Source organism: Chiloscyllium plagiosum, unplaced genomic scaffold (assembly GCF_037043375.1).
Source record: "Chiloscyllium plagiosum isolate Xiang-an unplaced genomic scaffold, Cpla_swu_hap1 HiC_scaffold_18, whole genome shotgun sequence".
Taxonomy (NCBI): domain Eukaryota; kingdom Metazoa; phylum Chordata; class Chondrichthyes; order Orectolobiformes; family Hemiscylliidae; genus Chiloscyllium; species Chiloscyllium plagiosum.
Window position 1 is genome coordinate 57,891,678 of NW_028270156.1, and position 13,468 is coordinate 57,905,145.

Consider the following 13,468-nt stretch of genomic DNA (forward strand, 5'->3'; position numbering starts at 1 on the left):
CATGACCTCCCAACTCCTATACTCAATGCACTGACCAACCAAGGTTAGCATATCAAACACCTTCTTCATTATCCTATCTACCTGTGACTCCACTTTCAAGGAACTATGAACCTGCACTCCAAGGTCTCTCTGTTCAGCAACACTCCCCAGGACCTTACCATTAAGAGTGTAAGTCCTGCCCTGATTTGCCTTTCCAATATGCAGCCCCAAACATTTACCTAAATTAAACTCCATCTGCCAATCCTTACAGCATCTCTCTCTTTCCTTGCAGTGAAGTAATGATTTCTTTGCATTATGTAGTGGTTTCTTGTTAAGTACAGAAAGTTGGTTAGTGATTTCTGTTCACCTGGGTTTATCCAACAGAAAAATCTGTGGATTTTGAGTAATTTGATTAACCCTTGAATTTTTGTAACAGCCCTCTGGAAGGAGTGGGGCTCAGGTATTTGTGGATTTACCAAGTGGGTTGTGACAGTAGTAATCAAAATCAAGAATATTGGTAACTTTGCTTCTCCCAAACTAATCCACTGAGCTGTTTAAATATTAAATAAATTCTGGCTGGTATCTGCTCTCCTTTCAGCTGTCTGGCTGTAGTAATTATTAATTGTAACAGAGTGGAGGATTCAATTATTGTCCTCCCATTGTGTGTAATTACATATAACATGGGAACAAGGAACTCTCAAAGGTGTTTTCCATAATTTTCCATAATTTTCACCTAATTTTCTTTACCTCATTTTTAACCATTTAAATTTTCACTAATGTGGTTTGCTTCTCAGCCTTGTATATGGTATAGCTTTCACTGGCACCCTCTGAAATGCCACTGAAGTGCCCATTATTGTATCCTGAGGCAAGGCATTGAGCACAAACAAACTTCTCTACCATAGGGACATCATGTCGAGCTGGATCTTGTACTTATCCCAAAGTCCAAACACTCACAAAAAAAAAGTCACCTGCTGCATATGCTGCAAATCTGAAATAAGGACAAAAGAAAACGTGATGGAATCACTCAGCAAGGTCTGGCAGCTTCAGCGAAGAGAGAAACATTTCCGATCTAATGACTGTATTCTATTGCAAACTCCAACAAGAGATACAAAAGTCTACACAAGATCCCCACTTCAAGTGAAAGTTGCATTGTAGAGAAACGTAAGATTGGATTAGATCTATTTAAAACTGAATTGACTGCAGATGCCAGAAGGGACCTGAAACATTAACTCTGATTTCTCTCCACAGGTGCTGCCAGACCTGCTGAGCTTTTCCAACAATTTCTGCTTTTGGTTTGGATTGGATCCATCCACCTCAGACACTTATAGAAATATTTGAAATGCTTCTGATCCAATGAACTGTTTTTAGTGCCAATTCCCCGTGTCACACCGATAACAGAAAGGCAGGTTTCTGCCATGTGGGAGCAAGAACCGTAGAACTGACATTACAATTTGTTTAAGTAATGGTATCAGCTATTTCTGCAGTAAATTAATCAGGAATGATGAAGGGCTTATGCCCGAATGTTGACTCTCCTGCTCCTCGGGTGCTGGCTGACCTGCTCTGCTTATCCAGTGCCACACTTTTCGACAATAGAGATATGTATTGACTGTTGCACCCACCTAATATGTCTGCTCTTCATTCCACTGCAATCTCGATTCGGGCCGTTTATTTTCAGAGTAGCAAACCACGATTCCCTACCATCAAAAAGCCTTCAGAAATTTATAATTCTTTCAGCTATATTCAGCTGTGTGAGTTATGCCCTGTGGGGACTGTGATCTAACTGACAGTGGCACCAGGAATAAACATTATTCCTTGAAACAATTCCAAGATACTCTGAACAGTAAATGCAGAAGGAGACCTACCAAATTGATTCTCTCAAAGGGAGAAATTTATTATAGGTATTTTCAATCAACCTGACCGAAGATGATATGACATACCTCTGGAGAAGACGAGACTTGAACCCAGACCTTCTGGACAAAGGTAGGGATACTGTCACTGCACCATCAACGTCTTTGAAGATGCATTGTATATTAATTTTTATTAAGTGGGAGAGAAAATAAAATTAGTCAGGAGGTAGTGATTAAATAATATCAGGCTTACATTTCTAGAAGCTTGAAGATTGTAGAGGAAAGACCCTGGGAGGCAAGCTGCTTTGGATTTGAGGGAAAGAATGAGTTGCGTATGCAATGCACCTTAATCTCAATACAATTGAAGGCATAGGAAGGAAAAAAGAGAATTATCAGATGTTTCTTTTTATGTTTAGAAGGAACAAGGCAAAAATGTTCAGAAAATCAATGGTCGTTGCAGTAGACATTCAAGAGAGGGACAAGAAAACTTGAAATGTAGATGGTATTCTGGGAACTCAAAGGAAAGGGAATGCCTCTCAAACAACTAACTTTATCATGGATCTTGTTCAGACGTGAACAACACAGTATGGGAACAGTATTCAAGTCCTGTACAGACTTGTACATGATAGAGAGGTCTTCAAGGAAAACAAGTATTTAGAATGAAGGGAGAACAGTTCGAAGGAAGCAGTTTTAATGTTGGAGAAATATGGGAACAAAACTTGAGATCAAGGGAGATTGCAAAGCCAACAACTGATAGAGTCATAGAGATGTATAGCATGGCAACAGATACTTCAGTCCTACTCATCTGTGCCAACCAGATATCCTAAACTAATCTAGTCCCATTTGCCTGCATATCACTCTAAACCCTTCTATTCATGTACACATCCAGATCCCCTTTAAAAGTTGTATTTGTACACTTCCTCTGACAGTTCATTCCATACCTGCACCAGCTTCTGCATGAAAAAAGTTGCTCCTCAGGTCTCTTTCAAATCTTTCCTCTATCTCCTTAAACCCATCCCTCTAGTTCTGGACATCCCTGCTCCGGGAAAAAGACCTTGGCTAATCATCTTATCCATGCCCCTCATGATTTTATAAACTTCTATCAGGTAATCCCACTCCCTCGGACACTCCAGGGAAAATTATCCCAGACTATTTAGTCTCTCCGATTAGCTCAAACCCTGACAACATCCTCATAAATTTTTTTTGAACGTTTTCAAAATTCAAAACATCTTTCCTATAGTAGGGAAACCAGAATTGAACACAGTATGCCAAAGGTGGCCTAATCAATCTTCTGTATAGCCACAACATGACCTCCCGTCTCCTCCCAAACTAATACACTGACCAATAAAGGTAAGTGTACCAAATTCTTTCTTCACTACCCTATCTACTTGTGACTCTATTTTCAAGGAACTATAACCCAGCACTCCAAGGTCTCTTTGTTCGACAATACTTCCCAGGACCTTACCATTAAGTGTATAAGTCCTGCCCTGATTTGCCTTTCCAAAATGCAGCACTTTTCATTTATCTAAGGTAAACTCTATCCACCACTCCTTGAACCATGGGCCCATCTGATTAAGATTCTGTTGTACCTTCCTCGCTTTCTACTACACCACCAATTTTGATGTCATTGCAAACTTACTAACAATACCTTACATATTCACATGCAAGTAATTTAATCAAGGGCAAACAAAAATTATTGTTGGAGTGACCAAAGGTGGAAGTTGGCACCTAATGATTTAACTGCTGATGAACAGGAAGAAATAAGATCTAAAGGACTTGAACGAAAACAAGATTTTCATTGCCTGAAGTTCAAAAAATCAAGATCTAATAATTATTAAGTTTAGAGAGAAACTAAGGTTATAAGCACTGAAGTTGTCCTCCTAATGTTAGTTGGTGAAAATTGCAGTTTGTGGCATCTCTTGGTAGCATTCATTCATCTGAGGCGAATGTGACTAATCCATTTAACATATTGTATAGTCTGACTGTGACAATGGTCATCTAGCCCAGATGTATTCCTTTTGATTGTTTCAAGACCACTGCCCAGGAATTATTGAATTGGAAAAGCCAATGGTTGTTTAGAATGTTAACATATCCTAGACATTTTGGCAGAATTAGTTAGCAATAGAAACAGCAGAGCAACTCTGTTAGTTTGCTCAATTCCTGCTGTGGCGCACATATCAGAAACTTGTTGGATCTGTTTTTCCCTTGCTAGAACTAAACTTATTAAGCTTAAATGAATACTTTGGATGGATCAGCACAAACTGAGTTAGATATACTGAATGTACATTTTAGGGTGAGTGCCCTTGAGCAAGGAGCATAGCATTGAAAATTATAACCTTACTGAAAGTAGCAATCTGCAGGTTAGCCATCTTCCTCCTGTCCTGTGTTTCAGTTCTACCAACAAGATTGACTCTGTCTGCAATCTATTTTCAGCTTTGTTGAACTAACTGCTTATGAAAAGGATGCTCGTGTGTCTCTGAGGTGAGTTCTCCTATCTCACATTACATTCAGAACATGTATTGAATCGAATGAGAAATCTTTGTTTCACAGCAATATTACAGTTGGAGGTTTTACAGGAATATTACATGGTGTGGACTGGGGTGGTCAAAGTTAAAAGTCACACAAAACCAGGTTATAGTCCAACAGGTTGAATTGCAAGTACTAACTTTCAGAGCGCTGCTCCTTCATCAGGTAACTAGAAAATATACAGTCAGAGGCTGAAGTCAGAAAGAACTGTTTATTTAGCAACAACTGCTTTTTCATGCATGAATCTGGTCCAGATGCTCGGTGAACTTCCTTCAGTTAGAATCAGTTTTGGAGAAAATATGAGGTTAAGAAATGTTTTTCCAGAAGTTGTCATATGTGCAGGGGAACTATGGAAGCTCAATTTCAGTTGAGACACAGTGAGGCAATGTAAAGAAGAATATTGATGGAACTATGAAAGAGCCAGCGATTGCTGTTTAAGCTTGGCAGAAGCATGCATAAATTGCAGGTTTCAATTTGTCTTGTTAATTCTGGTGAAAATATCAGCGTAAGGCAAAGCAGATCCTCAAAAGGCAGGCATAAAGGGATTAGGTTCCACACTGGAGACTGGGGTTGAAAATAACCTGGGGTCTGTGGGTGACCAGCAATAAAGTTCAGCGTTTGTAAGGGAAGTGAGGTGGGTGTTGGATTGTGTTAATATTGAGATTAAGGATAAAGATAAGGGTTATGGATGAAAAATGGCATTTAGATGGATTCCAATGGCTACTGAGCAATGTTCTCCTTGAACTACATGGTGCACAACAACTGTGGGTTCTCATCCAGGCTGAATGCACTTTGGCTTCTTAAAGTTAACACATGTGGGCACAGTCTGGGACCAACCATCTTTAGGCTAGATTAGATTCCCTACAGAGTGGAAACAGGCCCTTCAGCCCAACAAGTTCACACCAACCCTCCAAAGAGTAATCCACCCAGACTCATTTCCCTCTAACTAATGCACCTGACACTATGGACAATTTAGCATGGCCAATTCACCTGACCCGCAGATCTTTGGACTGTGGGAGGAAACCGGAGCACCCGGAGGAAACCCACACAGACACGGGAAGAATGTGCAAACTCCACACTGACAAAGAAGGGAGCTGGCTCAGCAAAGCTCAACTGTGTGATTGTAGACCTCTCTACCTAGTGTCAATGCAGACTTTCCAACTGAGGACAGAAGTTTTCAGGATCTGGGCAAGAGAGTTCTTCCCAGTGTAAAAAAAAGATTTTACTATAGACACTGCCAACTGGAGGCAGAGACTCCATCTATGTGAAGGTCATGGCCATGTAAATGAAGCCACGAGATCAGAACACCCCCAGAAACAGCCTTTCTGAGCAGTGATCCCAAATGTGAGAAAGGGAATAAAACAGAAAGTGTCAAAAATATTCAATAGGTCTGGCAGCCTCTGTGGAGAAAGAAAAAGAGTTAACTTTCACGTCAGATGTGACTTCTTCAGAACTGAAGGCAGGTAGGAATGAGACAGGTTTTATGCCATTGAAAGCTGAAGGTGGGGGATGGGGGAATTCAGGAGCGGGCTGAGACATTGAAGGGAAGGTCCAGGATAAGTTAGAGCCTGAGATTACAAAACAAAAAGATGCCATGGAACAAAATGTAAAGGAAGTGGGAAGGGTTCTGGCAAACAGAATTACAGTATTGCCTTGCAATCTCCAATGCCCAAAGTGGCCATGACCTTCACACCTCCGAGAACACATTCTTTGAGGCCAGCGAAGGACTTCAGAAAATCCGTCACTATTTTAATGTATGAAAGGTGATACATGACTCCTGCGGCCGCAGGGGCAAACAGAACAGCCGCCCCACTCACCCCACATCGCAGTCTAACACTCACTGGGTGCACTGCAGTGAGAACAATAATAGTGAAGGGAGCAGAGATTCCACACTCCCTCCCAGTGGGGGGGCAGAGACCACTCCCCAGTCACTGTGAGCACAGGGACTTTGCCTCCCCCCCCCGCCGTGTGAGGGCATGGAATCTCCACACCTCCTCCTTGCTGGCTGAAGGCTGGGTTCAGAACTTTCCTCTCCTCCCACCAGCCGGCTCCTCCAGGCAGGGGCAGCCTTCCCATTGAGTGGACGGGAGAGTCGAGAGCGCTCCCGCCCGGGGGAGCAAAGCTGCACTCAGAGGATCGTTGAGTTGAGCTGGATCCCGGTCAGGGGCAGTGGGTTCGGCAGGAGCTCGGCTCTCTCTCTGTGCAATTATGATTGGCCTGAAGACGCTGTGTGTGCTGTTGTGTGTGCTGGGAGCTGATGGCAGGGTCTATACGGGCAGGAAGCGAGGAGTTCAGAAAAACTACAGCACCGCCATGCAGAGGTGAGAGACCCTCGCTCATTTTCATTCATATCAAACCCTCGTATCAGCAGCAGCCAGGTCGCGCTGATTTCAGTCTGTTCCTTACTTTTAATGAGGGCTCATTTAACTCAGCGCAGAGCATTTTATTCCGACCTACGGAACCAAAACAAAAAATGTGCAACTCGAATTTGTCTCTGTTAACCTGTTGACATTGGCCAGGCTCTCTCTGCGTTAAGTCACAGGTTTACCTGTAGCTCTTAAAGGGACATGGTCCTCACTGCAAATCTCCATTGTTTTTTGTTAAATGTGGGTATAAGCGAGGGTCGTAAGGTAAAATGTACCCAATATGTAATTGCAACTCGAATTGTGAAGTCTCCCAATTGAATTCCAGGGCTGTGCCACTTCATGTGTTTTAGCACAGGCGACTTCGTTTTAATTCCATGTTTGCTTTGGGTTTGTAGACAATTATTACATGGCACAACATGGCGAATTAAGTGATGTGTGGTCATTCTGTTGGGGGTGTAAGTGTTCATAACCTCTGTCCCTTTTTTGGAATTGTGCGACTGATTATAACTGACCTGAGCTGTGAGGTGAATTTCTGATGTGTAATCTTTGCTTCAGTAAGGTTGATTTTCACTTGTTTTGATTGACAGTTTGGGTCAAATGGGCAAACCCATTATTGCCCCCACACCTCTGAGGCTGGTGTCATTTTGAAAGAGTTAATATATTGGGTGCCCCAAGTGCAACAGATTCATGTTGAATTGTGGCCTCAGAAGTGTCAGATGTCGTGGAGCCCAAAAGACTCATCCACAGTGAACGTGATTTGGAGACGTCGGTGTTGGACTGGGGTGTACAAAGTTAAAAATCACACAACACCAGGTTATAGTCCAACAGGTTTAGTTGGAAGCGCTAGCTTTCAGAGCGCAGCTCCTTCATCAGGTCCTTCACCCGATGAAGGAGCAGCGCTCCAAAAGCTAGTGCTTCCAATTAAACCTGTTGGACTATAACCTGGTGTTTGACTTTTAACCATCCACAGTGAAATTTGATATTTTGAGAGTTCTGGTGAATGAGAAGTGCTCCTCATTTGCTATAAACCAGTGTCTCTGCTACCTATCATTTCTCCCCTCCTCCGCCCCCAGCACTTATTGTGGCAGATGAGGGAACCTAACATTTGTTTTTATTTCAAAACTATGTATTCATCAAAATCATCCATAAGGATGTACAAAGGTTCTAAATTATATCTTTATGGTCTTTGAAGAAAGAAAACAAACAAAATGTTTGAATTTTGACTCTTCTCAGGGTTTCTCTACAGTTGTTTTTTAAGAAAAAACATTTCCTACTTATGCAGGTAACTATTTATGTTCATTTTAAGGGAATGAGGGAATCTGATAGACAGACCTGGACAGACCTTCGGTATATTTTGGCGGAAAGGCCTGAGTCTTTCGCCACTGTACCTTGGTGGCAGCTGCTCTCGCCTTTAGTTTGTTCCTCAGTACATAGTCCTGGACCTCGGGATGTGTCAGTCTGCAGCAATCGGTCTTTCGACTGGAAGACCAACAAGGTTCGGGTAGACCAAAGAGCGAGTTTCACTGCGATAATAGTCTTCTAGGCGCAATCCATGTTTGTCTCGGTCTGTGTCTTGGGAACAACCTGCAGAGCACACAGAGTTGCTCTGGATGAACCTCAACACAAACCACTGCCTCTCTCTCTCCAGACCTTCTTTGCAAAGGAATGTTCCAAAGGTGATGAGTGACCGTCTGTACCTTCCTCCAGCCACTTCGAGGGCAGCGTGTGATGGCGCACAGAGACCAGGCATGCATGAACCATTCTTCTTACCTCCAAGCCAAGCATGTTTCGGCATGTGAAAGCAGCAGCAGCAGCAGCAATGGACACTGCTCCTACTGGTGATCAGGGACGGGAGCGACGGACATGGCTCCTCCCGGTGATCAGGGCAGATAGCAACAGCAATGACCATGGATCCTGTGGCAATTGAGGAGCATGATGGTAGTGACAGCAACTGCAAGCTTACTGGATACTCCAGGCTGTGGGTAGGCCTGGGTGTGAGATAAGCATTTAAAATCTGGATGTTTTCCTTTGCTTGTCTCTGTTTCTTTTTATGTTCTGCTTTTGGTGCATTGGTTAAAAATTCTGGATTTGTACCTGACATGGTGCTGAAGAATGTACACTTTTCACTGTATTTCTATCAATAAGTCCATGTGACAATAAATCTAATTATAATTCTAGTTCCAATCTTGCTGCTTGTTGGAAAGTTCTGGTGATGTGGCATTCCACCAAATTATCTTGACAGTCTGCTCAGGGAAATGTGACAGGAATCACCCTCTCCTTTTCCCAGAGGGTGCAGACCATGTGGTCAAAGGTATTTGTCATGGCAAACTTTCCCATGAGGGCCAAATGATATGGAACCTAATATCATCAGCCCTTAATCTGGTGAGCTACAATGGGCCTCCCATTGTGCACAAGCAACTCCACTGGTCTGATGTAAATTAGACTTCCTCGGTATCACTACAGGTAGCCCTGCGATTGGGGGATGAAATCCCATTTGAATTGTGAAACTATATAATGTAATGATGATTTTTAAAAAAGTATAGCAAGTATCTCAACAAGAGGCAATGCGTAACAACATGCAAGGCTACTTTTATTTAATATAATTGTATGCATAAACTTGGGATTTTGACTGTAAATAGAAACAGATTGAAACTGATAGGGGATGGTTGGGTTTGAAGGTGAATTTTATAATGTGTATTTCTGGAAATAAAACAATCTACTAATATGTGTAAAAGATTAGGCTCCAGTTCTATTCACCTTGGCATATAAAATTAAAACCTTCCATGTGCACTCTGACGTATGTATGTACTTTCTTTTATTATTTCAATTGCAGTTACAGTTCACTGAAAGTTACAACTTGAGACAAATTTATGAAACAAATTTGCAGTTCTTTAGTTCATATGTGGTTTATTTTCTTGTAATACAGTACGGTATTTAAACTGCAGATGATGATGAGCATTAGTCAGGCGAACTTCACCTGCAGTTTCCTGACGGTGTTGATGTTTGCTGAGGTGCAGTTCCAGCAGTGTCCTATAGACTGTGCTCATGGCTATTTGTCAAATTTATGAGTCTGGACTTTTCAGTATCAGATGGATGACCTAGGGAGGTTACAACTAACCACAATACAGTCCTCATTCACCATCCACACACATGGTTTCCAGCAGTAATCAGAAAATGTGCTTACTTTCTGTCATTCCTATTCTGGGGATACAAATGATAGTGAAAGCATCTTAACCAGGGAACCGATCTTGACTTTCTTCACATGTGTGGGTTAGTGTCAGATTGTGTGCACAATTACTGAGTAAATCAGGGGGCTTGCTAATCCCACTGGAATGAATCCCAGAAAATGTGAAATCCTTTACACATTTGATGCCACTGAGGTTTTTGTCCTGGTCACATTGAGTGCCACATTTCACTGCTGTTAATTGATGCCAAAATATATCCATTTAATCCTGTTTTATCTCACTTCTGAATCCCCAGTTCTGCAGCTTGGCAGTATTGTGCAGTTCTTAATTCCAAGGGATGATTGAGTGCTGGCTGCTATTAGTTAGGTACTAATTCAGTGTTAAGAGATGAGCACAATTAGAGGATAGACTACTCTAAGTTGAGAGTGTGGTGCTGGAAAAGCACAACAGGTCAGGCAGCATCCGAGGAGCAGGAGAGTCGATGTTTTGGGCATAAGCCCTTCATCAGGAATGAGACTTGTCATTCCTGATGAAGGGCTTATGCCCGACACATTGATTCTCCTGCTCCTCTGATGCTGCCTGACCTGTTGTGCTTTTCCAGCACCACACTCTCGACTTTCATCTCCAGCAAATGCAGTCCTCACTTTCTCCCAGATGTAGTACTCTAAGCCAAGTATTAATGTTGGTTTCAACCCAATCTTATGTACAGTCTCTAGATAGGTTTATTGTACCAATTCTGACCAACCTGCTAAATTTCTGGTGTTTCACTACTTTTGGGCCATGGGGAGATAACTGTTAAATTGTTTACCAATGGTCCCATAGCTCATACTGCAGATATTGGGTGAGAAGAGAAGCTTGAGACAACAGGAGAAAGTAACTCTTAAGCTGCTGTTCTGAGTTTGCTTCACTTGCAAAACAACCCTGCTGCTGAATGTAAGTTGATGATGAGTAATGAATCTATTGGGAAACCATGTCTCGTGTTCTTTAGGTGCCACTATTTCAACACATGGTTGACTGAATTGGTCAAAGTATCTGTATTGAAATAATAACACCGAAAGAACATGAATCCAATTATGTCTCTCAAGCTACCGACGCACTTTGAAGTGAGCCATCTCTGACACCTTTCTAAGATGGAGCTTCAATGGGTATAACCTGCCATCTCTTGGCAACAATGTTGTTTTCAGCTAGCTCACCTGTGTAGATGTTGCCAGCAGCTGGGGAAGGAAGAACAGGCAGACAGAGAGCAAAGAAGAATAGACTGCATTTGCAAACAACACAGGCACCTTATCTGGCCTCGGGTAAAAGCTGTCTTGTAATGTAAATGAGGTGATCCTGCCGTGCTGGTGGTCTTACACTGTCAAGCATAATTACTTCCTTCACTGTACTTTGCTGAGCATTGTGATATTATTGGGGCTGAAACGTATGAGCAAAATTATTGCACAGCATGTACACACTGCCTTATCATAGAGCTCTTTATCTCTCACCATTAAGTCAGCACAGCCACACCACTAGGTTTAGTAAATAATGATTGCAGCACAACTTTGGTGTGTTAGCCCTGGAATCCGACTGCTTTACAAAGATGCTGATAGCTTGATGCTGACCATTTAAGAGCAGGGTTAACCTTTGTGCAGTTATGACCTTTTCTTCATGTCTGTTTTGTTTGTTACAGTGAACGTGAGTACTTATAGAAAGATTCTTTCAGTCCCACTGTACCCCACTGATCTAAAGTGACCTTGAGGCTCCTTTGTCTTCCCACCTGCTTCATCAATCATCCCAATAATGAGTCCAAGTCACAGAACACGACTCTCGGAATGTGTTTGTTACCTTTCTGCAGCCAGTGACACTCAGTGATTTCAGTGATGTATTGGCCAGCATGCACTGTTATGTCTCAGACTCTCCCAAAGAAGGTCCACTAACATTGAATTGAAGCCTGCTTTGATTTTTAAACTCACTGAGGTGGCGTTTCTCAGACTAAACCACTTAAGGGGGCTGCGGCCCAATTATTTCCCACTCTGATGTGTTTTGGTTTCCCCCCAGAAGCTGGCCCAGTCCAGCAAAAAAGTGTCGACTCAGAAAGGCAGTTGGAAAATTATAACCTGTCACCAAATCTCTTGGGTATTCAGTTAACCATTTGTAATTAACAATGGGCATCAAGGTTAGTGACCTTGACCATGTAACTGAGATTTTGGGGTATTTGGGAGCTGTTATTTAAAGGAGGGAGCTCATGCCCAATCTGCGCGTTTTAAAGGAAGTCTGAAAAATGCTTTCCTCGATTTAGAGTATGATTTCAATCATCAATATTTTTGCCTGTAGCTTTTCTAATAGACCATTGTATATGTTTGAGCCTCGAACAAGATGAATGTAACCAGCTTGTTTGACTGTACTAAGCAGTGATTACCACCAGGACTACTTCTGACCTCACCTACTGCAGTGGTCTGTAGTCCTGGCCATTCATTTCCTTTCCCTACCCCAGCTGAGGTGTTTGAATTGACTTCAGTGACTTTGTGAATGTGGGAAAGCTGAAACCAGAAATCTTGCTTCTACTGGAAAGTTGAGAATTGGAAGCCAGTGGACAGTAGTTTAGAATCATAGAATCCCTGCAGTGCGCAAGCAGGCCATTTGGCCCATCGGGTTCATGCTGTCCCTCCAAAGAGCATCTGACACAGACCCAACTCCCCGCCCCCTACCCTATCCCTGTCGCACTGCATTTCTCATGGCTAGTTCACCTAGCTTGCACATCCCTGAACACTGTGGGTAATTTAGCATGGTGAGTCCACCTAACCTGCGCATCTTTGGACTGAGAGAGGAAACTGGAGCACCTGGAGGAAACCCACACAGACACTGGGAGAATGTGAAAATTCCACACAGATAGTCACCTGATTTGAACCTGGTGCTGTGAGGCAGCAGTACTAACCACTGCTCCATCCAGTAGGGCCATGTCCTGGCTGTGGGTTTCCTGTGAGTAGATAGTAGGCTAATACTTGCAGTCTAGATTCACTCATGAAATACAGTAACTGGACCTTTGGTTGTAGCACTGAACCTAATAAGAACCAAAGTCTTCAAGACAGGTGAGAAATCTGAGAGGATGTGGCGTCAGTATTCCAGAGCTTAGGGCCATGAGAATGCCTCCTCCCATGGTGGAGTGCTTAAAATGGAGATCCACAAGAGGCCAGATTTAGAGGAACACAGATGTGTGGTGTCTTCTGGGGCTAGAGGAGATAATGAAGGTAGGGAGGATCACAGAGGGATTTGAAATCACAGAAGAGAATTTTAAAAATGAGGCATTGCTTGATTAGGAACCAATGTAAGTCAGCAAGCATAGCGGTCAGAAGGAAATGGGACTTGGTGTGAATTAAGACATGATCATCAAAGCTTTGGATGTTCTGACGTCTATGGAGGGTAGACTGTGGGGGACCAGTCAGGATTGCTCTGGAAGAGTCAACTGACAATAGAGGCATGGACAACAGTTTCATCAGTGTGGGAGCAGAGATCAGGATGACATTGGGCAGGTTATGGTAATGAGAATTGATAGTCCTCGTGATGACCATGAATATGGGATTAGAAT

At 42.6% G+C, this 13,468-nt stretch overlaps 1 protein-coding gene across 8 annotated transcripts in view; it reads left to right on the plus strand.

Moving 5' to 3' along the window:
• Nucleotides 1–6,277: 6,277 nt before the first annotated feature.
• LOC122557922 (kielin/chordin-like protein) overlaps nucleotides 6,278–13,468 on the plus strand; it is a 334,780-nt gene continuing 327,589 nt past the window's right edge. For all 8 annotated transcript variants that reach the window (XR_015760203.1, XM_043706141.2, XM_087996706.1 and 5 more), the window contains exon 1: nucleotides 6,278–6,673. Coding sequence is in view for 7 of the 8 variants with exons in the window: in XM_043706141.2 (XP_043562076.2) it covers nucleotides 6,561–6,673 (113 nt within the window). In the remaining variant the exon portion in view is untranslated. The remainder of the gene's footprint in view (nucleotides 6,674–13,468) is intronic.